Source organism: Nasonia vitripennis (genome assembly GCF_009193385.2).
Source record: "Nasonia vitripennis strain AsymCx chromosome 2 unlocalized genomic scaffold, Nvit_psr_1.1 chr2_random0002, whole genome shotgun sequence".
In the NCBI taxonomy this organism is placed as follows: Eukaryota; Metazoa; Arthropoda; class Insecta; order Hymenoptera; family Pteromalidae; genus Nasonia; species Nasonia vitripennis.
Window position 1 is genome coordinate 4,053,450 of NW_022279608.1, and position 25,626 is coordinate 4,079,075.

The 25,626-nt window shown below is 37.8% G+C and overlaps 1 protein-coding gene across 4 annotated transcripts in view; it reads left to right on the forward strand.

Annotated features, from left to right (window-relative positions):
* Nucleotides 1–25,626, forward strand: part of LOC103315959 (kinesin-like protein Klp10A) — a 435,695-nt gene that overhangs the window by 304,271 nt on the left and 105,798 nt on the right. For all 4 annotated transcript variants that reach the window (XM_031923908.2, XM_031923909.2, XM_032601480.1 and 1 more), the window contains one exon: nt 5,855–6,009. In XM_031923908.2, coding sequence (XP_031779768.1) covers nt 5,855–6,009 — 155 coding nt within the window. The remainder of the gene's footprint in view (nt 1–5,854; nt 6,010–25,626) is intronic.

Sequence of the window (25,626 nt, forward strand, 5' to 3'; positions counted from 1 at the left end):
AAATCCCGGAGGACTGCTTGTTGGGCTACTGCGGAAATACAAGTCTCTATCATACCGCATACAACTCTACCTTTTTGTGAGCCCCAAAGCTAGCGTGCTTTTTGGGCTGAGTCCGCAATCCAAGTGCGCGAGTCTTCTCGCCGACTCGCGACGTGAAGCCTCGCATAGTTTCTCGCACATGCGCACTACATAGTCAATGGCTCAGTGCTATTATTTTGACATTTTACATACACTTTCTCGTGCGATCGTTGAGTTTTCACTCTATAGCATACCAACTCTCATGCCATAAGTTACAATAATTAATTCGTTAAGTTACATTGGTGAATATTCTTTCCACACACTCTCAATGCTTCACACATACAAGTAACAGTATAGTATGTGCTGCCTCGGCCTGGCGCGAGGTTTTCCCCCTCCCGGCGGCGACTACGGCTGGTATCTCTCTCTCTCTCTCTCCCGTGCGGGCTTACGGCTACTCGGCTGTTTCTCGGCTCTTTTCTATCTAAAATGCATACCAATAATTATGAGTATCAACTCATGGGCAGTTCGGATAGAGAGCAACATGGGGAAAAGAGAGAGAGGACTTTTCTACACAGACGGTTACCCCGTCGCACGACTGAGTGGCGGTAGTAGTCATAATGTAAATAGTCTACCTAAGCGCTAGTAGATTACTTGCGAGCATATAGCACAGGAGACAGACAGCTCCGGTCTCCTCCATACCCAGTAGTCTATGAGCTCCAGGCTCTCAAAAAGTATGTGTGCAGTCTACTTTCTCCTCCTATAGCTTCAGAGATCCAGCATCGTATGTGAATACAAATTAAGAGAAAAAACGATTATCATTCATGAATATAATATGGCTATAGCTTAACCCATTTATTGAATATTATCATCCACTCTTTCTGCTCTTAGGTGGATCTATCTGGTGTATATCCCCTACTTAGCTCCTGCATCACACGAGCAATTCTCCTTTAGTGGCTCTTCCACTTTAGATGATAGGAAAGGCTTATGTATACTTAACTGACATATGCTGAGTAGATCTTGTTGATAAGCGTGGATAAATTGAGAATACTGAGGTTGATATTAATGAATAATACTGCGACGTTGCAAACGTCGCAGCCGCGTCGATACGAGGAATCTCGTTCGATGCGGCCAAGCTCTGAGTGCGCGGAAGAAACAAGCGAGTTGGATTGTTGTTGTCAGTGCCAGCCTGACCTCGAGTTCGAGGAACGGGCCGGCTAACCGTCCACGTTAGCGCAAGAGTGAGCATCGTTGGTGCGAGAGTGAGCCTCGACGGCGCGCGCGCTGATTGGTCCTCCGCATGTCGCGCGCCAATCAGTGGGCGCCGATGTGCGACTCGCTATCCGCGCGGACTGCCAGCCAATCAGGCGCGAGGAAGATGCGCGGGCCCGACGAGCGCGAGTGGAGAGTGAGCGCGAGAACGAGCGGGAACTCGGGGAGTTCTCTCACGACTGTCGACGGAGTACGTCGACGTGCGAGAGAGATACGTGGCCTCCTCTGTTACGAGGAGAATCGGGAGAGTCTCCCGAGGTTGTGCGAGTGTGAGAGAGTCATAGGTGCAGCGCGTTGGCACGAGCAAGTGTCGACGGAGTACGTCGACGTGCGAGAGAGATACGTGGCCTCCTCTGTTACGAGGAGAATCGGGAGAGTCTCCCGAGGTTGTGCGAGTGTGCGAGAGTGTGAGAGAGTCATAGGTGCAGCGCGTTGGCACGAGCAAGTGCCGACACCCGGACGAGCCAGCAACCATCCGCACGAGAGGAAGGAAGCTAGCCAGTCCGCCATCATTGTCCGGAGGACCAGAGCAACCAGCAGCCTTGGCGTGGGAGAGCCGAGGAAGCTAGCCGTCACCAGGTCCACGAGAGTCAGGGAGGCGCCGGCGGGAGCACCGACGGACGTCCACCAGGGAGAGAGCGAGTAAGAAAGTATTAGAGAGAGAGAGAGAGAGAGAGAGAGAGAGAGAGAAAGAGAGAGAGAGAGAAAGAGATAGAGAGAGAGAGATCCGAGAGTGAGACGAGTGTGGTGCGGGCACACTAGAGAGAGAGAGAGAGAGAGAGAACTCGAGAGACCAGGGTGTTGATGTGCAGTGCGGGCGCACCCCAAGACGTCTTCTGCGCGAGGCGTCTGGCCAGCGCACGCGAGAGAGAGAGAGAGAGAGAGAGAGAGAGAGAGAGAGAGAGAGAGAGAGAGAGAGAGAACAGTGCGAGGAGACGCGTGTGCGTGAGATAGAGACAGCGCAAGAGAAAACCCTATAGCTGCGCGGCTGCAGCAGGTCGGGCTTGCCACAAGCGGGAGGCATAGCCCGCGCGCGAGAGAGAAAGAGAGAGAGAGAGAGAGAGAGAGAGAGAGAGAGAGAGAGAGTCAGCCGTCAGCGGACTGGACCTGGGCCTGTGGCCCGCCGTCTGCTGCACGAGCGTGGCTCGTGTTTAAGCGTCCCAGTGTAAGCCCTGCGTGGCTAAACTGTGCGCGGGAGGCACTACAGCCACCGTATTGTAGGGAAGGGCTGGGCGAAATACATGTGCAATAAAACTTAACCATTGTGTGTGATCATTTTCCCCTCTCCCTAGCGTTCTCCCAAACGTGATGATCGCGGTCAAATCCTACGTTTAGAAAAATCCTAGTGCATGCGAGGCTCTAGGTGTTGCGCACCTGTGTTGGGAGGCACAGCGTCGCAATACTAAGTTTGTTGATGCATGGCAACAGCCATAGTCGGCAGTATGTCCGCTCTACTCGGAGTCTAACAGGCAAGAGAGAGAGAATAGAGTATACAGCATCGTCAGTGTTTAGAGTATAGTCGTGAGGCATGCGCGGTACGCTTGCTCTCGCGTGAGCTCGTACGTACGAAATCATTGACAGCCAATAGATGGCGCGACGAGTACCGTTTTGGTATATTAATCAAGATTATAATACTTAGTATATTACAACAGATCTAAGTCAATCATCTTTCTTCGAGTGTGTTTGCCTCCTAATTACTAACCTTGGGTCGCGTACTAACCCTTCGCGGACCGTTTCAAGCATTTGATTATTTTTTATAGTTATTTTGGTATACCTTGCATGAAAAGCGTAAAGATATGAATAATTAGTTACTTAATTTCATACATAATCTGCATGCCCATAACAAAATAATAAGACAGTTTCCATAGCTTATCAGTTAATCTTATATAGTATTAGTGCAAGGATTGCGTGTAATTGTCACTACATTATGATTTATATACTCGAATCAGAATAATTCTAAAAATAAATAATTTGCCTGCGTATAATAGTATACAAATAAAATTTAAACTGAAGTCCTGTATAAGCGAAAGTAGCTTAGATAGTAGGATGGACGACTGCTACGCTGATGATCCAGGTTCAAGACCAGGGAAAAATTTTGATATATTTTTTTGTTTAATATTCTTTAGATTTTCAGTAAATAAACGTTTAATAACAATAATTTCTGTTAATTACGTTAAATACAGAAATTTGATGAGTGATTTATCGAGTGATTTATCTAGTGATAAATAGCGCCAAACGTGATATATCGCTGGATAAATTACTTGAAAAATCACTCGCAATATCACTTGATAAATCTTGTGATAAATCCGGATAGCAGGGCAGCTCTCATGGCTCTAGACAGTATCAGTATTACCTCAAAAGAGGTACTAAGGTGCAGACAGGCGCTGGAATCACTGACGGAACACAACGCAGTTAGACTGGTGTGGGTACTGGGACACTCCGGAGTGGTGGGTAACAAAAAGGCGGACAGGTTAGCGGGTAGGGGCGTGGACGGCATTCGAGCAAGAAGGTGCGCAGTTGCAGTCCCAACCTGCAAGGTTAATAGAGCAATTAAAGACTGGCTCAACTCGCACCTGAGCGACAAATAGACCAATGCCAATGGGCAAAGACAGGCTAGGGCTCTGATGGGCAGCAGCCTACCTACCGGACCATTAGGGGTCTAAGCAGGAATAGGTTGAGGCTGGCCGTTGGCTGGCTGACGGGACATTGGAGGATAGGATACCACCTGTGGAACCTGAGACTGAAGGACTCCGGGAGCTGCAGGTGGTGCAAGCATGAAACAGAGACCACCTCCCACCTGCTGTGTGAATGCACCAGTTTTCGCAGGGACAAGACAGGGTATGGGGGGTTCCCATGTTGGGGTTAGAGGAGCTAAGGTTAAAAAGCTTGACATCAATTTACCGAGTTGCCGAAGCTATAAACAAGGGTTTATAAAGTAATTCCTTATGGTATAGGAGGCACAGCATAATGGGCTTCTCCTGAGTGATTGACCGGCACGTCCCCGTGCAGGGGCTGCCGCAGTTCACCTCCGTACAGTATGACTATGACTATGACTAATATACCATTTAGGAAAAGAAACTTTGTTAATGCAGATTATATAATTATTAATAAATCTATATACAATACACATGGTAGTAACTATTCTAAGTTTTTACCTAGGCTCGTTGATCCGGAGCTTGTTCGAAGAGTTGTCGTGGGGTTGACGAATAATACTAACGCTAATCCGGAAACTCTGTCTCCTTAGTTCTTAAAACGTTGTTGGAGTCGACTAGAAACTCTTATATTACATTAATTAAACAGCTTGCTCGTTTAGGGTCATTTTCCAGAGCCTTGGCGTTTCTCGCATGTTTTACTTATATTCAAAAAAGGCGACAGACATGATGTACGTAATCATCGGCCTATATCAGTATTAAGCACTTTGTTAAAGCTCTTTAATGCCATTGTGACTAACGTCTTGAGTGATTTTCTGCTGGCCGGCTTAGCCAAAGAGCAGCATGGTTTTTTAACTGGTCGTTCCATACTTACCAACTTATTAATCTTCAACGATTATCTGTCGGTAGCATTGGAGTCTTCAAATCTGGTGGACGCTATCTACACCAATTTCTTCAAGGCTTTTGATACTATGAGACACAACCTGCTACTCTCTAAACTCTCTCGCATGGGAGTGCAAGATTGTATGCTATGCTGGCTGGCATAATATCTCACTGAACGCTGCTTTCTGGTTAGGGTTAGTGACAGTTTGTCTGATCCTATCTATGTTAATTCTAAATCTTAAATTCGTGAAAATTCTTATGTATGTGGATGGAAACCTTTTGAAGTGCTTCATCATCTCTATCAGTAGATGTCGGAGTTCGTTGTTGATTATGCCATGGAAGGGGACGCTGTGCAGAGAATTTCCGTAATTCATGATGTTAATGTGTGGTTCAATTCCAGCCTTTCTTTTGAACGCCACATTGATCATCTCTGTTCAAAGACGTCAAGCCTAATCGGATTTTTAAAGCGTGCTACTGCTAATTTCTGGGATATTGACTTAATAATTTACTTGTATAATTCTCTCGTTTAACCTCACATTATATAAAGTTCGCAAATTTAGGCCCCGTATAAACCGTGTCAAAGAGAGAGGCTGGAATTGATCCAGCATTAGTGTCTGCATTATGCAGCGTTGAAATTATTGCGCCTAATGCATTACTATAATCATGATACCGGAAATTGGAGTTGGACCTAAACAATTGCTTTTGTGTTTTTCGTTTTATGTTTTATGTTTTAATGGCTATTTATAGCATAAAGAAAGAAGGAAGAAAGTCTTGGGTCTCGTTTAAACTAGATACCTGACTAGATACCTGATATAGATAGGTACAAAAAAAATTAGTGAACAGAAATTATGTCACTTAAATCTTATTATAAGCCTTATTGCAGAGCTAATTTATAGCCTTATCCATGGAGCAAACACTAAATCAAATCCTTTAAAAATGTAAAACAAAAACTTTTATAATACAATATTAACAGTTTATATATATCATATAAAAAGCTATTTATTACTTTTAAAACTTATTTCATAAAATTATAGGTATGGAAGGCGCTGAAATCAATAAATCTCTTTTAGCACTTAAAGAATGCATAAGAGCTCTTGGTCGAAAAGGCACGCATTTACCTTTTCGGGCAAGTAAATTGACACAAGTACTGAGGGACAGTTTTATTGGAGAAAAATCGAAGACTTGTATGGTAACTATAATCTATATAAATATTGTTTATGAAGTATTTTTTTCAAGTTCTTATTCGACATTTAACTGCTCTGACCCAAATAAATTCATTTTTCCAAATATAGGTGAAAGCCAGTAAATTTTAGTAAGTTACACAGGCACAAACACACACACATTAACACACATCTCGATCATCGACATACACACACATACATAAATCGTCCTCTATGTGTCAGAAGCAGTGAATAGTCCAGTGTAGATTTCGGAAGCCAGCAAGTTTACAAAATGCTTTTAAAAACCAGCTACTTCGTTAATCGTTTGAAAAATAAGAATCAATTTTAAGGCGCGAAAACCAAATATCTCGAACGCTAGCTTAAAAAGCAGTCGTTTCTGCGCACGAGTTGATAACCAGCCATTCAAGACGACTTATAAGTATTCAATTTTGCAGGATTTAATAGTGTTCTAGCTGGAATGGGTGCTAGCACGCATCGTTAGAGGTGGGGCTCTTTTACGTGCTTTTTTTTAACGTACGGTTTTATTGTTTTTGCAAAGTGATTCTAACTTAATTCAGGACGTGCATGACGAACAGTCCTGCAAAATCCTGAAAAAAAAATACAAAATATTCGTCCAAAACAAATTTTTCTTTTCACGTAAATTAAAAAACAAAAAATATATACTAAAAATATTTACAATATACACTGTTTCTACCAAAAAATATCATACATATATTATACAAAATTACTGACCAAAATTAATGACATTTTACTATATAAATAAGTGTTTTTAGTCACTTGCCACGGCTTCGTAAAAGATCTGGATCGTCTTTTTTACTCTACCCGGGCTTAAAATGTACCTTAAACATGCCCCCTCAGACCTAATGAAAGAAATTTCTGAAAAATAAAAAGATATACTGATATCATGGGATGAAAACTTTGAATTGTTGTATCTTAAAAAAAAGCCTCGTTTGCTTTATCCAACTTTTTTTCCATGATTTGTATTGCTATTTTACACCATAAGCTAGTTTTTTTTAAATATTCTAAGAAAACTCGCTTCGCAATTCAACTAAACATCCTCAAAATTTGGACTCGGTATAGACTTCCCATGTTAAAATACAAAATTTCAAGGTTCAATATCTCTAAAAATAATGTCGCTTAAGGGGTAAAAAATACCACGTCGTAGAGGACACTTAATTGAACATGTGACCAAAGTATGAGCGATATCCTTAAAAAATATATATTCCGGTGAACTACCTGAAAGGATAAAATTAAAATATATGGTTACAAAAATTTAAAACCACTGAAAAAATATTCGCAGTTTTCGTTTTTTTTAATGCTAATTTAATAGACATTAAGAATGAAACGATGATATTTAACATTTCTAATAGATGTTTAGATCAAAAAGTAAATGATTACTCAGAACGCGTTAAAGAAATAAGATAAATATTATTCATTATTCTTAATGAGTAAGCACAAATAAGAACAGAAATTTATTGGATGAATACATTTTTTCGTGAAAAAAATAGATTGTATCCGTGTTATAAAATTTCAGAAGCAAGATTTTTTGTGTGCTTATGTACACTCGTATTCAAATTTTATAATATCATTAGTGCTAATATACAAAATGAAAGTAATTATTTTCAATTGTATGATTTTGTTTATCAACGAATCACCTTATATCTCAACACTGATTACAAAAATAATAAAGTAGTTACTCTTATTAGTATTCTCATTATAAAATTCTAAAGTAACCTTATTATTTCTAGTTATATCACATTTTAATTTTGTTATCTTATACAACTGTAGAGCTACAAAATATTTGTTATTTTAATAACAACGAACAGATTAAATATTCATATATATATATATATATATATATATATATATATATATATATATATATATATATATATATATATATATATATATATATATATACATATATATATATATATATATATATAGATATACAGGGTGACCCAATTTAAACGGGCACCGCTCATAACTCGTCAGGGACAGCCACAATCGAAAAAATGGTAGAGACCAAAGTTGTAGGATATCGAAGGGGCAACCCGATGGTGACCTTGGATTTGACTTTGAACGCGTTTTTCAAGGTCATTTGAAGGTCAACTTTGGTTTTTTAAATAGGAACCCCATTCTTTTATTGCGGGAATGGAAAGAGCGGTAAATTTTACGTTCAGAATGGTATGTTCGGTTGCGGCACTGAAGGTCATCGCAAGGTCATGCAGCCAGAATGAAACCCCGCCTACGTAATTCCTCTAGCAACGCCAAATTAAAAAAATTGGTAGAGACCAAAGTTGTAGGATATCGAGGGGACAACCCGATGGTGACCTCGGATTTGACCTTGAACGCGTTTTTCAAGGTCATTTGAAGGTCAACTTTGGATTTTTAAATAGGAACCCCATTCTTTTATTGCGGGAATGGAAAGAGCGGTAAATTTTACGTTCAGAATGGTATGTTCGGTTGCGGCACTGAAGGTCATCTCAATGTCCTGCAGCCAGAATGAAACCCCGCCTACGTAATTCCTCTAGCAACGCCAAATTAAAAAAAAGTGGTAGAGACAAAAGTTGTTGTATAGGGGGGGGGGGGGGAGAATTGTGACCTCGAATTTGAGCCAGTCCTACAAGGTCATTTCAAGGTCAAATTATTTTTTTTTCAAACTTTACTTTTACTTTGTATCCGAGATGAAATCCCTTCTTAGATGTTCTCTGTCCAGCGGCCAAGACGCAAATGAGCCCTCGCTAGCGTCCAAACATAAGTCTCGCTATTCCCCGAATGATCCCTTCCGACGGTTAACTTGCGAATGACTCCTCTAGGTGGTCGCCACCTACCTACCCGAACTCCTGATGTGCGAAAAATAAAAATGGCTCCCGAAATAAGCCTTTTAAAATAAGTCCCGCGCTCAGTCTTGCCACCGCGACTCCGTCGAACCTTCCCCTACGACGCTTAACTCACGAATGATTTTCAAGCAGGCGCCCCGGCCCCGCGCCGTACCTGCCGCCCGAACTTTCGATTTGCAAAAATAAAAATAGCCTCCGAAAATTGTCGAAAGAGTCTCACACTCGGCCTTCCGCCAAAAATATTAACGAAAATTTTTATTAAAAAGCCAATCATCGATACAGAAAAAGATTAAGTAAAACATCGAAGTATTGTAGAAAAACGTCAAAGTTTGATAAAAACGTAAAAAAAATATTAAATGTTTTATTTTTAAAAAATCATAAATTGATAAACCGTAATGCCAAAATATGAATAGAATTTTACAATAAAAAGCCATCGATACAGAAAAAGAAAAAGTAAAACATCGAAGTATAAAGTAAAAAAGTTTTTATATTTATTTTACACACATTTATTATTTGAATCAGAAATAAATTGCATTATGTTTTTTTAAATAACGTTGTTGTTTTTCCATTTAATTTATTCATAAATTATTATTGTTTTAAGTATACATAGCTATACATACATACGTATGTTTGTATACATATGCTATACACACATACATGTAAACACGCATGTTGAAAATACATATGTATAAGCAGAATTATAAAGTTTGTAATACATACCATGTCGTCACACAGATTATACATACAATTACTGGCAACAGTTAATATAATTATTTAGTGATAATTCCACTGTATAAATATTTTAATTCTATTAGAAATATTTTTGCAGCAGAAATTGGTAGGTACTTAAATTTTTTGCACTTTTCTATTAGATAAGTAATAATAAACAACCAACAACACTAAAAAATGTATGTTCATTATTTAAACTTGTACAATATGTAAGCTGTAAAATATTGTATTTAACACGATAATAATTAATTAATAACATACATATTAATATAAAATATTGCATCTAAAGTTATGTTAATGTAAAAAAATTTTTATCTAACGTAACAGAATATTTATTATTGTTAACAAATGAAGATTGTACTTTTTACATCATTTCATTTAATATTAAAAATAATACGAATATACATTTTCTATTAAAATTTTTGTATTAATGTCTTGTATAAAAAAAGTTCTGCAATACGTAATGAAGGTATTTCTTGAAGAATCAATTTACTTAAAATTAAAAAATGTTTGATATAATTTCAAGTCATAGCGATTATTCTAGAAAATATTGTTTAAGAGCTAAATATTCCGATTAATTACCCATATTTTAAATGTATGTATAAGTTTGATTTCACTTCATAAAATTTAATAAGTTAAAATAAATCTTTTACTAAAATACAATTTTAACTATTTTATAAGTTATCTATTAAAATTTACTTTTAACACTTTTGGAATTACAAAATATTTATTTATTATCTATTTCATAAAAGCTTCCTAATCAATAAATTATTTTATAATAAAAAATTAATAATTACTATTTGCAATTAAATAATTGTTTAAGTAGTTTTTTATTTATTATTTTTTGCAGAAAACAGTCTAAGTTCTAGTAATGCAGTAGAATTTTTAAATTTACTTAGATATTTATCGACTTGAAATACTAATTTAATAATTGAAAATATGTGATTTGAGTCATTTTTTTTATTTTTGTAATATTTATAATCTAAGTAAATATGCCGGACTATAGTCGAAGCGAAATTGTTGATATTTTATTGATTTTGGGAGAGTGTCGAAGAAATTATAATGCAGCAGCACAATTATATCGGAGGCGTTTCCCAAACAGAAATCATCATCCATCTCGAAGTACGATCCAGAGAATTGAACAGCGAGAGAGGCGAGGACCTCAAAGATGGTACGCTAAATGATTAAAATCTTTTCTTCTATTTTAAATTTACTACTTCGTTTAAAGTGCAACATTTTACACGCTTTCAGGATCCGGAGTCGAAAAAGTGGGTGCTGTTTGAAAAAAAATAATTTGACCTTGAAATGACCTTGTAGGACTGGCTCAAATTCGAGGTCACAATTCTCCCCCCCCCCCCCCCTATCCTACAACTTTGGTCTCTACCAATTTTTTTAATTTGGCGTTGCTAGAGGAATTACGTAGGCGGGGTTTCATTCTGGCTGCATGACCTTGCGATGACCTTCAGTGCCGCAACCGAACATACCATTCTGAACGTAAAATTTACCGCTCTTTCCATTCCCGCAATAAAAGAATGGGGTTCCTATTTAAAAATCCAAAGTTGACCTTCAAATGACCTTGAAAAACGCGTTCAAGGTCAAATCCAAGGTCACCATCGGGTTGCCCCTTCGATATCCTACAACTTTGGTCTCTACCATTTTTTCGATTGTGGCTGTCCCTGACGAGTTATGAGCGGTGCCCGTTTAAATTGGGTCACCCTGTATATAGATATATATATAGATATAGATATAAATTCATATAATTAATTTTTCAATCACACGTTTTTTGATAGAGTTGAAAAAATTAAATAAACAATATGAACTCTTATAATCCAATTATTGTCAATATTAACAATAGCCAAATACCAAAATGGAAAAAAAAAATTCCAGATGGTAACTGCTTATTTAGAAGTTTTTCATTTGCATTATTTAATACTCAGGACCAACAAATTAGAAATACAATTGTCGATTATGTATTTAACAATTGGGAAGAAGTACAATATACTCTGGCAGCAACCGATATTTTTTATAGATACAAAAATAAATATGATTATCGTCAGAGAATGAGTAGATTTGGTACGATGGGAACAGATTTTGAAATAGGAATTTATTTGTGTTTGTGAGAATTTACAACAGAAATGTGTTTTTATATGAACTTGAAAATGACCAAATAAATTTAATATTTAGAATCAATAACAATGAAAACAGTGACATAGATACTGTACAATTACTATTTTCAGGAGATAGAACTGCAGGACACTTCAATTGTATAATAAATAATGTACCTATTAACACAACATCTTCAACTACAAATATTCGGCATACAAAACTTGAACAAATGATAGAAAAATCACAATTAATATCTGCAAATGAATTGAATATAAAATGCAAAAAAATTAAATCAAAAAATATCGTTGTTAAATCATTAAATGATGAAAAAGAACAAGCAAAAATTAAAGAAATAAATCTTACAAAAAATGATACAAATAACTGCTTTAATAAAAAAGGACAATCATAAGCTTGAAAAAAAAACAATTTTCCTATAACAACCAACCATATCACAACTATTGATTTAATAAGTATAACAGATGACATGAGTTATATAGATACAAAATAAAAAAAAGAAGTGAATTTCAACAGCTAAAAAAACTTCAACTAGATAAATGTTATGACAAAAAATTTAGAACTCAGAAAAAAGATACGCAAAATGATATATTACAGATAACAAATGATATTGATAACTTAAAAATAAATGAAAAAACATTCACGGGCAATAATTTTAATGATGTTAATATGAAAAATAAATTAGAACCTTGCGTATTGTTAACTAAAATAAATGATAACGTTTCTGCAATTACGATGAATAAGAAATTACTTTCGAATAAAAATACTCATTCAAAACATAACAATTTACTAAATAGCAATACTCGGAACACTTCAAAAATTAAGAATGTTTCCGAAACTTTAATGCCTTGTTTTATAGTATTACCTTAAATTGAAAAAGACGTTAATATAAAAACAAAATTTCGAAATAAAAAACAACAAAATGATGAAATAAATAGACGACATACTTTAAAACCATGTTCTGTAGTATTATCAAGAATCAATATGATTCCCCATAACAAAATTAAACGTAACATCAATAACAGAACAAAAACATGATCACACAAAAAGTATTAACAAAGAACATGTAATATCGACTGATTTAGAAGAACAAAACTATATTATAAATAACAAAACTAATAAATCACATCATGAAATTTTGAGCCTAAATTCAATTTTGAATGAGCAAACAAATTTAATTGATAATGCCGATAAAATGTCATCAAATCCAAAAACAATTGAAAACATGCCAGAATTTCTTAATTCAAAACAATATTTAATACAACCTAAAATTATAACAATCATGCAAACAAATTTCAATATAAAAATATAATTAAAGATGGAAAAATTGTATATAATATTAAAACTAATAAAAATTGCAACACGACAGAAAATTTAATAAAAATTAAAAATTGCTCAATCTCCTTAACACCTATAGAACTTCGTAAAAATTCCTTAGATATTAAATTGAAACTAAAAAGATTAAAGAATAAAAATAGAATGAGATTATTACGTCTTGACAACAAATTTAGAAATATCGAACGTTCAAAGGATGTAATAAGAAAAAAAGAATTAAGAAAAGATATTGATTTTAGAACCAAAGAAAAAGATCATGATAAAATAAGAAAAAATAAAAACTATACAAATCAAACAAAGAATATAAATTCCTTGGAAACCCAAGAAGAAATAATCAATACTGAATATATATCAATCAATAATAATAAAATAATTGATGATTTTTATAAATCCATAGCTGAAGGACCAACGCACATATGTTCAAGTTGTGGTGGACTTTTTTTTAATAGATCTGTAACTAAATTAAAGCTAGACGATGAAAACATATGTACTGATAAAATTAATATCTCTGAGATTTGTAAAATAAGATCAGAACAAAACAAAATACTTGTATGTTTAACTTGTAAAAGATACATAAAAAAAATATGATACCAAAACTAGCGTTAGTAAATGGTTTTGAATTTGACAAAATTGACGATACTTTATTAGATTTAACTACAATGGATGAACGATTTATCTCACCTCGACTGCCATTTCTACAAATTCGAACCTTAGGAGTAGATAAACAATACGACCTTAAAGGAAATTGCGTCAATGTTTCTGTTGATGTAAATTCGTTTATATCTAAATTACCACGAGATCCAGATAATATTCAATTAATACACATAAAACTATGTAGAAGAATCTTTAGTTGAAAAATTTATTGATCAATATATTACATGTGATTCTAAAAATTAACTAGTTAAAGATTTTATAAAACATCAAGGCCATAAACATGCAAAAAATTGTAAAAAAATTATTAATGATATACGCATATGCCGATATAACATGACTGGATATCCAATGAGAAAAACTACCATCCTAGAACCACTTGAAAATTCTCAAAATAATAATAATAAAAAACAATTACAAGAACAATATGTAAATATCAGAAAATACTTAGATGGTCTAAGTAAAAAGGTTACGCAATTCGATAACATGAGATTTGATGAATTTTTAAACAATTTGTCCATTTCAGAAGAGGAATACTTGAAAACTATACAATATCACATAAAACAACCAATACTTTTACTTAAACAAATGTTTGTGACATAAGTACTAATGCTTATAACCCTACAATATTAAAATTACATCAGGCAAATATGGATTTACAAAGCATATTAACTCCATATGGTTGTGTATCTTACGTTGCCAACTACATTAATAAATGTATAAATAAATCCCAGCGAGGTATGGCAAGCACACTAAAACAATGCGCTGATTTAATTACAAAAGGAGATATGACAACTAAGCAGCAATTACGTATAATAGCTAATTGTTTTATAAATAAAAGTGAAATTTCAGCACAAGAAGTAATCTATCATTTATTTTCCATGACATTATCAAATTGTACAAGAAATTCAATTTACGTAAATACATCTCCCGTAGAAGAATGTACAAAAGTCATACATCCTATCTAAAAGAATGGATAGCGCCATCTTGAAGGACAGTGAAGAGTCGTTTTGATTGACTGTTCGTTTTCGCAGGCGATCTGTGCAGATGTATGAATTCCTAACATCAAAAAGTATGTATTGAGAAAATATATGATACGATAAAAAAACGCGCGGAGCGCGTCTAAACTTGCTAGTTACATGAACTTCCTATTGCCAGTCCACGAGTACTAGCAATACCGTTAAAACTTTGAGAATGCATTCGCAGTACATTTACTTTTTGATTTGCAGAAACGTTGCAGAACAGAAGAAATCACTTTCGCAACTCACTCGATCCGTTAAACGCGTTTTGCGTATAAGGCTCGGCAGCTAACGCACGCGCTTCGCGTTCGCTATCTAATGCCTGTGTTGGTTATTTACTTAAAAACCGTTTTTAAGGATTTCTCCTTCGTTGAAGCGTTTAAAAAAACACTTGTCACGGTAAAAAATTGTGTTTTATAAATATCAATTAAACAAATTATTTAATTTGTGGGGATGAATTCATTCAACCCTCCTTGTAATTGACTACGAATGATAAATTCTACTAAATTTTTGAATACATCTACAACTTTTTCATTTATCATGTTTATGTAAAACATACAGCCGCAAAGTTTTACGGTAAATAATTGATTTTTTGGTGTAGAAAAACGGCTTTAGGCTTTTGACTCGAGTTAAAGCATTTTCATGATCTAATATTAACAGAAAAAAGTTGTATTTTTCCAATAACCACAACTTTCCCACTTAACTTTTTTTTGTATTAGAGAAAAAAACGTTTTTAGCAATTTTTGAACTGCATTTTGCGTGCATGTGCGGGATTAAGCTCGAAATAGATCCATAAGGTTTTAGTGATGAGGGGTGATTGAATTGATTGAAATCTCTTAGAGATAATGATGTAACGCCAAAATTTTTCAAACAAATTGTGCCCGCTTTAAAAAAAACAGAAGATCGGAATAAAAAAAATAATTCTAGTCTATGCAAGAAAAGCTCCTAAAATTTCAGCCCGATTGGTCAAAAATAGCCTGAGATATCGAGATATCGCATCTCACACTTTTTTCCACTTACAAAACTAGAAGGAACTTCCGTACCGCAGTCGTACCTAAAAACTAAATCCTCTATTATATTAAGGAGCATCATTGCAGTCAGTTTCCTTTGTTTACCAGTAGTTAAATTCAGACATTTTCCAGTCATTTTCCTTAGAAGTTAAAATAAGAGTTAAGCATACTCGTGTAAAATGTTGCAATCATGCTAACATTGAGTTTAGGGTAACAATTTTGTATCCGTCTCACAGATCGCTAAAGCGAACAGGCACCTCCATTGAAACAGCCAATATAAGGCGTAACAACAAATTTTATGAGTACAAATCAGAAACAGATAAATATCCGTAAATAATGCCTTAAAAACAATTTTTTAATGTTGTTCTTATTAAGATGAAGGTCCGTGTGCATAAAATGGAGGTCCGTATGCAGAAGATAAAGGTCCGTGTTTCTCTCATGTGAAGTCCCTCGCTCGGATGTTGATCCACCCAGTTTGGACTATGGGAGTCGACTGAACTATTGCGCCGCTCTCCGGGTTATTTAGACCAATTTTGACGCATGCGATCAAAGTTAAAAACGTTTTTTTGGCTATAACTCGAATTCTAAGCATTCTACAAAAAAACTTTAAATGGAAAAGTTATAGATATTTAAAAAATACAACTTTTTTCTGTTGACATCAAATCAAGAAAATGCTTTAAACCTGAGTTACCAGCACAAAATCAGATTTTTACAGCAATAACAACGCTTATTGGACTGTAACTTGAAATCTAAGCATTCTACAAATAAAAGTTATTTGGTAAATTTTTGAAAAATCTAACTTTTTTCGTTTGACACTTAAACGTAAAAAATGCTTTTCACTCAAGTTAACAGCATATGCGTTTCTGCTGCATGTTCCAACAGGCGTCTGTAGCTGTTGACTAGGCCTAAAAGCTGCGAAGCTCTTCAATGGTCTTCGGTGAAGGAAAATCTACAATCGCCTTGACTTTTTCTGGGTTTGGTTTAAAACCATTTGGAGTGATGAGATGACCCAGGAAGGTGAGTTCTGAGACGCCGAGACTGCATTTCTGGAGATTAAATTTGCAGATTGACTTGAAGATTGCAGATTGCTCGTACTCGTTGAGGCGATGTAGCACTATCTCAAGGTGTTTCTCATGTTCTTCCTATGATGTGGAGGCGATGAATATGTCATCGATGTAAACAAAGACGAAATCGAGGTCTCCGAGCACCGGGTTGATGTAGCGCTGGAATGTCTGCGAAGCATTGCGAAGGCCGAAAGTCATGACTGGAAACTCGAAAAATTCAAAAGGAGTTATGACTGCAGTCTTGGGAATGTCCTCAGGAGCCACAGGAAGGTAACGATCAGGTACCGTCACGAAGTTCATTTTTCGGTAGTCTCCGCAAAGGCGTATCATCTGGTCTTTTTTGGGCACCATGTGTAGGGCGCTTCGCTTGCCCAGTTACTGTCTGGAGGACGACAGATTCCCTGTTCGCACATCCTTCGAAATTCCTCTTTGGCTATTTTTAGCCTGGCGGGTGCGAGAGGACGTGCTTTTTCTGCGACTGGAGGTCCTGTTGTTACTACCTGGTGATAAATTCCATTTGTCATGGTTGATCTAAAATGATCAGGACCAAAGACTTTTGAAAATTTGTTCACGATGAGTGATTTTGTGATCGGGTGCCAAGAATGAGATTCGTGTTGCGCCCACTGATTTCACGAAAGCTGGAGCGTGAGAGAGTTAGTCACCATCTACCAACCTTTTAAGTTTGAGGTCTGGTAAAAGATGGTACTCTGATAGAAGATCGGCCCCTATGATCGAATGAGAGATGTCAGCAATAGTGAAGTTCCAATTGATTTTGTATGACAGGCCTAAATCTAGTTTTTGTTGAATCACCCCGAAAATGTCGATCAATGAACCGTTCACCGCGTAGAGTTTAATTTCTGCCGGTTTGCCTTTCCAGTGTTTGGGTTTTGGCATGACGGAGATGTCGGCTCCTGTGTCAATCAGAAAGATTTCGGCTGAGAGTTTGTCTTTCAAGTGGAGACGCGCTGTGTTAAGTTGCCGGTTGTCAGTCTCCATGACACCCGGATCTTCTAGTTTTCCAGGTTATCAGATTGACCAGGTTTTTTTATTTTGTAGGAGTGCCCGGGTTCACGCTTCCAATTGCAGGGCAAAATGCAGTTTTCCGCGTCTGCACCGTATTTCCAATGATACCAGCAGCGTGGAAATTTGTTGCTGTTTCGAGCCCTGGATGATGATCTATCGGGAGTCGCTGATCGTCCGTTTTCCGAGCTTGAACGGGATTTGTTGTTTTTCGGTGTTTCTATAGTGTGACTACCGTGTCTCTAGGTACTCGATTCTGTGCTAGTTTGATCATCTCCGCAAGGAAGTCTGAAGGTTTTTTTAGCTCTATTTCTATACCCTTGAAGAGTCGATCAAGCTGTTGTTCAGAAGTCTCCGCGTATCGTTCAGTGAGAATTTTCTTCAATGTCTCGTACTTTTGGCCTTTAACAAGAATGCTCAACTTGTACTAAAGATCGTAGTGAATGTCTTGACTAAGGTGTCTGCCGACAAAGTTGAATTTGACTTTGTCTGCGCCGATATTGTACTTATACAAACCAAGCTTGGGGGTCGTGTTTGTAGAATGGCCAGAATTGCACATTTTCAGTACTCGGGCAAACTGGTGGCAAACTGCTGACGTGAATCTGTGGTGCGTTGTTGAGAATTTTGCAACGAAGGTCGTGTGAGTGGAAAAGACCCTGCGCGTGTAGAGATGTTGGACAGAGTGAACTGATGATTTTCGGAACCAAAGAAAGATGGTCCAAAGTTGGTCGTGCTAGTATTGAGCGGTTGTTGTTGCTCTGTGTTTCCATTTGAATTTGCAGCTGCTCTTGAAGCTGGTTCTGTAGTTGGTATTGTTGTCTATTCTCTTGTCTAAGTTTAACGTTAGCAAGTCTTGGTCCTCGTCTGTGAGATGGGTGGAGCGTGTCGGCTGCTATACGCTTGGACGAAGGTTTTGGATTCCTGTGAAGCCTGTGGCACCCTCGCCTAGCCATTAGAAGCTTGACCATTTATTCAATGTGGAGCTTGTCCCCAATGTCCACTGCGATGTGGAGAAATTAGTGACCTGCGGCTGTTGGTTGTTCCCAGGAGGAAAAGTCCTGGCCATGGTGTCGATGCTGCTTGTAGGTGCTTACAAGGTGCTGGTTGAAGTGGTGGTTGTGGCAGGTGTTAGTATCGTCCAGCTTCCGGAGGTACCGAAAGTGAAAGTGTTGTTGTATGCCGTTCCCGAGGCGGAGTCGACCGTTGTCGAGAGTGTATCATTTTGACTTGTACGTGGCTGCCATCTGCGCTTGAGTTCGGTGTCTTGATTGGAGTGTGAATCATTTTTCTTGATTTTAGAATCTTTCTCTGTTTGGGGTTAGGATTACTAGTTCGTTTGGAAATCTCTTTACCCGATCTTAGCTTTAGATTATCGACAATCTCGCTCATGCGCAGTAAGGTGATATTTGGTCTGAAAATTGTTGCAACAAGACGTATAAGGTTATTATTAGTTTAAAAGGTACTTACATTAGCGAAACGAAGTCTTGTGCTACTCGCAAGTCCCTAAGCTATAGGTTGTGCCAAAGAACTCTTGAAGTCCAAATGAAACCTGTCAAGCTCAAGCGAAGCTTGAAACTTGCCAGGTTGAAAGTGTGAGATGACGAGCTCGAGCTCGAGCCGCTCGCGAAATAGTACGTCGAGTAAAGATGCGCGCTTCTTTGCTAGCCTGAGCCTCGATGCGAGCTCGAGCCTTGATGCGAGCTTGGGCCTCAATGCGAGCTCGAGCTTTGGTGCGAGCTCGAGCTTTTTGAGAGCTCGCTACGGCTGAGACTCAAGGTGTCTCAATCAGATCCCGACCGCCGTTTGCGAGGCTACAGAAGTAGAGTCAATTACAAATGTCGAGCGTTTCTGATGTAGAATACGCGAAGTCGGAAACGTGACGCTCGTGTGAGAATTCCACGAATTGTTCTTTCCCTATACGCTCGCGTGGTCTATTCCGGAAGACCAAGACGCCGAAACAAGAAGGCGGCGTGGCGGTTGGCACGTGCGCTTTTCCGAGTAAACGCTTGTTGGCAAGAACAAGCAACTGCTCGCTGTCGAAACACTCGCGATTTCACTGTTACCTAAAATTTTTCGTGGGTCGCCCGCACGACGCTTCGACGCATCCGTTGACTCTGCCGCTGAGGAGGTTCCGGATATGTGTCGAAAAGGCGCCGGTGTCGAAAGCTTCACGCAAAATCTTTGTGTTGATGCGCCGTCGACCGCTACGATGCTTAAAAAAGGCGCCGGTGTCGGTGGCTCCACGCAAAATCCAGAATCCACCGGCAAAGGCTTCCGCGTTGCGCAACAAAACGTTGCTCCTCAGAGGAGAAGACGCTCACGTCTTCTCGAGAGATAGACGTGGGACGTCAAAAGTGTTTCTCTTTGTGTGCGCCGGCGTGCCTGCAAGCACACAAAGGTAAGATGGCGCCGAGACGCGCTGAGAGGCGTCGTTTTTCCGCTGCTGGAGAGACTCGCTCTGTGATGTTCGCTGCTCCTGGTGATGCTCCAGTCGGGTCACCAATGTCGGGATGACGTGGTCGGGAGGCGGAGAGAAGGCAGGAGGATCTTGTTATACTCTTTATTGGTGAATCGGTCTCTCCAGACGTGTGTTCGTGTAAGCGTTCAGAGCGGAACCAAACGGCGGCGCTTGCTCGTGTTGCGGCGCTACTCTCTCGCGTCCTCGGTGGGACAGTACCGCCACCTATCGGTGGGGTACCTACATATATACCTTCATAGGATGTTATAGGTAACGAAGAGTTATGCGGACAAGAGTTTTCGTTTTGCACTGTAGCATTATGCCATTCCTTGCGCGGTACCTCTATTTTTTTTCTCTCCCGATACTCTCGTTGTGCTCTTTTTCTTTTTTCGACTTTTTCTTGTTTATGACGATCTTCTGTAAAAATTGAAATAAATAAATAAGAGATCTTTGCTTAATGTGCATATGAGAGAGAACTGGCCGTAATTTCACGATTATAGAAACTTATTCGATCCTATGTAGCTATAACCGATATACACATGTGTAACCCTCTATTCCTGGCCAGAGCGAAAGTAAACGACGAAAAATTCTGTTATGTTTGAGTTTAGGTTAATCTTACCTTCGACTGATTGTAACGAATGCTGTGTACAATCTTGCGATGTTTCACTTGGTCTTTCCATTATTGGTATGGTAACTAACACATTATTTAACTTTTAAAATTACAAAAACACAGTATGAATAATTTTGAAATGCGCATTTGAAGAGGACGTTATGATAATGCACGCAACCATTGAACCTTTGTATTAGCAGCTATAAAGTGCCTCGAGTAGCCGAATAGAACTGTCATCTGCTCTGTCTGCGCGCGCCGTCTTTGGCGTTTGCATAAGAAAGAAATACGAGAGAGTCCGAGAGTCGTCGTGATCGTGAGCGTGTGCTATACGTGTGCGTGCAAATATGCAAGAGAGAGAGAGAGAGAGAGAGAGAGAGAGAGAGAGAGAGAGAGAGAGAGAGAGAGAGAGTGGCGTCGTGCGCGCGCGCATGAAGGAGACGGAGAGCAGCCGAGCTACAAGCAAGCTGTAAGTGGTGGGATCCGCCCTCCGCTAGTCTTCCGTTTCCCCTCTAGCGCTCTTCCCTTCATCAGCTGTTCGAAATGCGTACAAATTATATTTTTTCAGATATCGCGTGCGTGAACGTCCTAAAAGATGTTATTCACATAAAAAAAGATTCAAACCCTTTGGTATATGATGAAATTACAAATCATTTAGACTATGAATACTTAAGCCCTATAAAAGCTCCATGGAGAATACATGAATTAGCTATATAAACTAAATAAAACAGATGATTATTTAGAAATCTTTTGTACGCTGATATACCACAAAACTATACTTTTTCTAAAAAGAAATGGAGAAGACGTAAAAATTATAGCAATACTCTAGGTAGATTAATTTGCGTCGTACCCAAAGAACAAAAATTATTTCATATGAAATTAATTTTACACCGAGTAAAGGGAGCTACTTCTTTTGATGATTTAAAAACTTCTAAGGGCAACTTTTATCCAACTTTTATAGATACTGCAATAGCTATGGGATTGCTGGGAATTAAAGAAATTTTTAATATATTTGACGAAGCATGTTATATTATCTTACTAATTCAATTACGTACATTTTTGCTTGGTTTTTAATTGCTAATAAATTAACATTGACAAAACAAATTTTGGAAAAAAATATTGTTTATTTTTGCGAAGACTTTAATAATAATGCTGAAATAAAGCATTGACATTTATAAATGATATTTTGATTTCTGAAAATTTTAGTTGCTCCGATTTTGGTTTGCCAGAACCTTAACTTAACCAAAATTTTTCCCAGACTGAACATAAATCAAACATTACCATCGAATTGCATATTTGGTAAATTTAATAGTTAATTAAAAATTGGGTATTGGCGAGCTAAGCGAAAAAGGGGAAAATGTATATCATGGGCCTCCCAAATAAGGGGAAGTTATAATGAGGGCAAGCCAAAATGAGGAGAAGTAAAAACAGTAAAAGTACTTCAAAATTTTTCATTATTAACCCAATAAAGAACGTTGGGTTAAAAAAAACGTGGAAAGATGCAGAATTTTAATCGAAATTGAGAAGGAGCTAATAACCCGAAATGAGGGGAAGCCAAAAATAGTAAAGTTACGTAAAAATCGTTCATTATTAATCCGATAACGAAAGTTGAGTTAAAAATAACGTTAAAAAAGGCAGAATTTTTACCCGATACTCCAAATTGAGGAGAAGCTGATTTTTGAAACGGCGGCGGCGGCCAAGATTTTTTATTTATATAGAGAGATACAGAATAAACAATTAGTTTTTGTCTTAAAAAAGTATATATAATAGATATTGATTCATGAAATTTATTGATAAAAAAGAAACTAAAAGACTAACATCTAAATTTTCTTGAGACTGTCTTGTGACGGGCAGAGTTTCTTCATTTCATATCCTACATTCTTATATGCATATAGTCCCAGTTGTATAGTCTGCTGCGCAGGTATAGTTACTGAACAGCTGATACATGTGCACAAATACAATTATTATTGGTAGTTAGTATATGTCGGTTTTTTTGCTCGTTGTTAATAAATTAACTAATGCCATCAAGTGCGGGCAGTAATTTCGCATTTGCGAGTGAATCAGCGAGTGATAAGTGTCTTTATATATTAGTTAAATTTTTTTAAAAAGTGCACCTTAGTAAAACTTAACATGCATGCGAATGTTACTGTACAAATGCTAATTAATTAATTTAAATAGTGTGTGTACTAATTGTTAGTATGATGGTTAAAAAGGCAAGGACGCTAGAGGAAGTTTTATCAGTGCTCATCCAGACAAACATCCCAATTTCCCAAAATAGTGCTTTTGGGAAAAAATAAGAAGAGGCCAAGAGTATTTTACGGAGCCAAAAGTAACGAGAATACTTGTTCTACGAAGAATAGAATCATTGATGTCAGCATTTTATATCCGAAACACCAAAAAGTTCTGTGTTGCAGTGTCTGTTACGACAATGCATATTTTAGTGAATCAAGCATACAAGGGCTTACTTGTAAAATTGATGTTGTGTATTAACAGTGTAGTAAATTAATTGCGATAAACTCCAGCGGAAAAGTAGGTCCAAAAGGTAATGCATATAAAGTGAACTAGAGATATCTTATCGCTATGCGTGCACTTGGCCATAAGCATGCTGGATTGTCTACTTTTTGTGGCATCACGGATCTTGATAAGATAGCAGCACAAAGTATTTTTGATGCTGTAATTAATCAAATGATTAAAGTTTGTAAGCAAGCAAGGCGCAGGATTCTATGATGGCTGCAGTTCAAGAGGAAAAAGAAGCTGCAGCAAGTTCTTAATTAGATGTTTCTGACAATCGCTTCTGGAGAAAGAAAGTCTTTTTATCTTTACAAAGCCTTGTTAGCATCATTGGGAATAAAACTGGAAAGGTTTTGGTTGTTGCCATTACAAACAGCTTCTGCAAAAAGTGTGAAAACTGGACAGGCAAAGAAGAAACAATTCCATATCAAGAGTAGTAATAATTGTAGTGCTAATCATCAAGACAGTGCAGGGAAAATGAAAGTGGACGGAATTGTTAAGATTAAAATTGTTAAGAAAAAAAAAACAAGAATTTCAAGCAATCTTTCATCACCTATTGTGTTGGAGTTTTCACACAGAATTCTAATAAAAGTTCCAAGAATTATGTGTGAAAGGTGGTTCCAAACAAGGTCAGATGCCTGTGCTCTAACTCAGCTAGCTCCGTGGTTAGATCACAGGCCTCTGGCTGTTAAGTTAGCAAGTTCGAGTCTCGTCGTCTACTTCTTTGCTTTTCGACTTTATCTCCTTTCTGTCGTTACAGGGGTTGGCAAGCAAAGTAAGCAGGGAGGAACCACCACTAGTACACACACACACACACACAAGCGCGCGCACGAACGTACGCACCCACGCACGTACGCACACACACGTAGAGACGCAGGTGATATGAAAATGGAGGTTGATGCAGACGGAAATAAGAGAGCTGTTTGCGTAACGCAAAGGAATGCGCATTTAGACAGACTTGGCAGCAGAATCAAGGAATTGATGGACTATGTCAAGGATCGGCACAATGTGCACAACCAAATTAAAGATCTTGCCTCTGCATAACAGATGATAACTTACAGCAATGCCAACGCCCAGGAACTCAGAAGAGGGAAACCCAGACAACCCCAAGTCTTAAATCTCGGAAGGCGGGTACAACAAAGGAAGCCTCAACTACTCAGCAGGATAAAAATACAAGAAAAAAAGAGAAGATAACCAAGCTAAAAAGACAGCGTGGCAGAAAGTCGTCACAAGAAAGTCAAAGAAAAAAGGCAAGCAAAGAGGATAAAAGTGTCCATAGCGTTACAAACTAGAATAGGACCAGTAAGAATGTACCTAAGCGCGCAAGACCTCCCAGACCGGATGCTTTAATTATCAAAGCTGCAGAAGGAAAGAGCTATGCAGACATTTTGTCAAAAATAAAAGCGGCTCCGTCACTTAACGAGCTGGAAAAAGGGTAAATAATCTACGCAGAACAGTAGCAGGAGCTCATCTAGTGGAGCATAAACGCACAAAAAAAAATCAAAACCTCGGACTTTCAAAAAGCAGTTAAAGCGGTACTAGTGTAATGCACCACAATCAAAGCACTCCAGCCAAAGAAAACCATTAAAGAAAGAGATCTGGACATGTTTACCTCAGGAAAGAAGGTACTAGAAGCACTACAGAAGGAAATTGGCAAAGAGAACATCATAAAAAACTCTACGGTAAGATCTCTGCGAAAGACGGACGGTGACACGCTGATTGCAGTGATACGGGTACCAGCCCAGATAGCGGCTAAGATCACTAAACTACAGATGATCAGAATAGGATGGGTTAACTGTAGGATCCGGGTAGCTAACCGCAAAAACGAGCCGCTTAGGTGTTATAAATGCCTAGGTTTTGACCATATCGGCAGAAACTGCACAGTAACTCAAGATTAAAGTAAGCTTTGCTCTAAATGTGGAAAAGATGGGCACAAAGCAAGGAAGTGTGAGAACCAACCCAACTGTGTACTCTATAAAGGAGGCACAGGTGGGAAGAGTTACCAAGCAGCTGGAAGCTATGCATGCCCAGTTTACCGAGCTGCAGTAAAAGCCACTGACAGACAGGAAAAAATAAAATAGTGCAGTTGAATATAAATCACTGCGCGACTGCACAGAACCTACATAGCAAGTATGTCCGTGAGACAAAGATCAACATAGCCATCGTCTGTGAACAATACAGAGACCTAGACAAACCATCGTGGAGTATGGACAGTACTAGTAATGCAGCGATATGGGCATGCGGAGACGCCACTTTC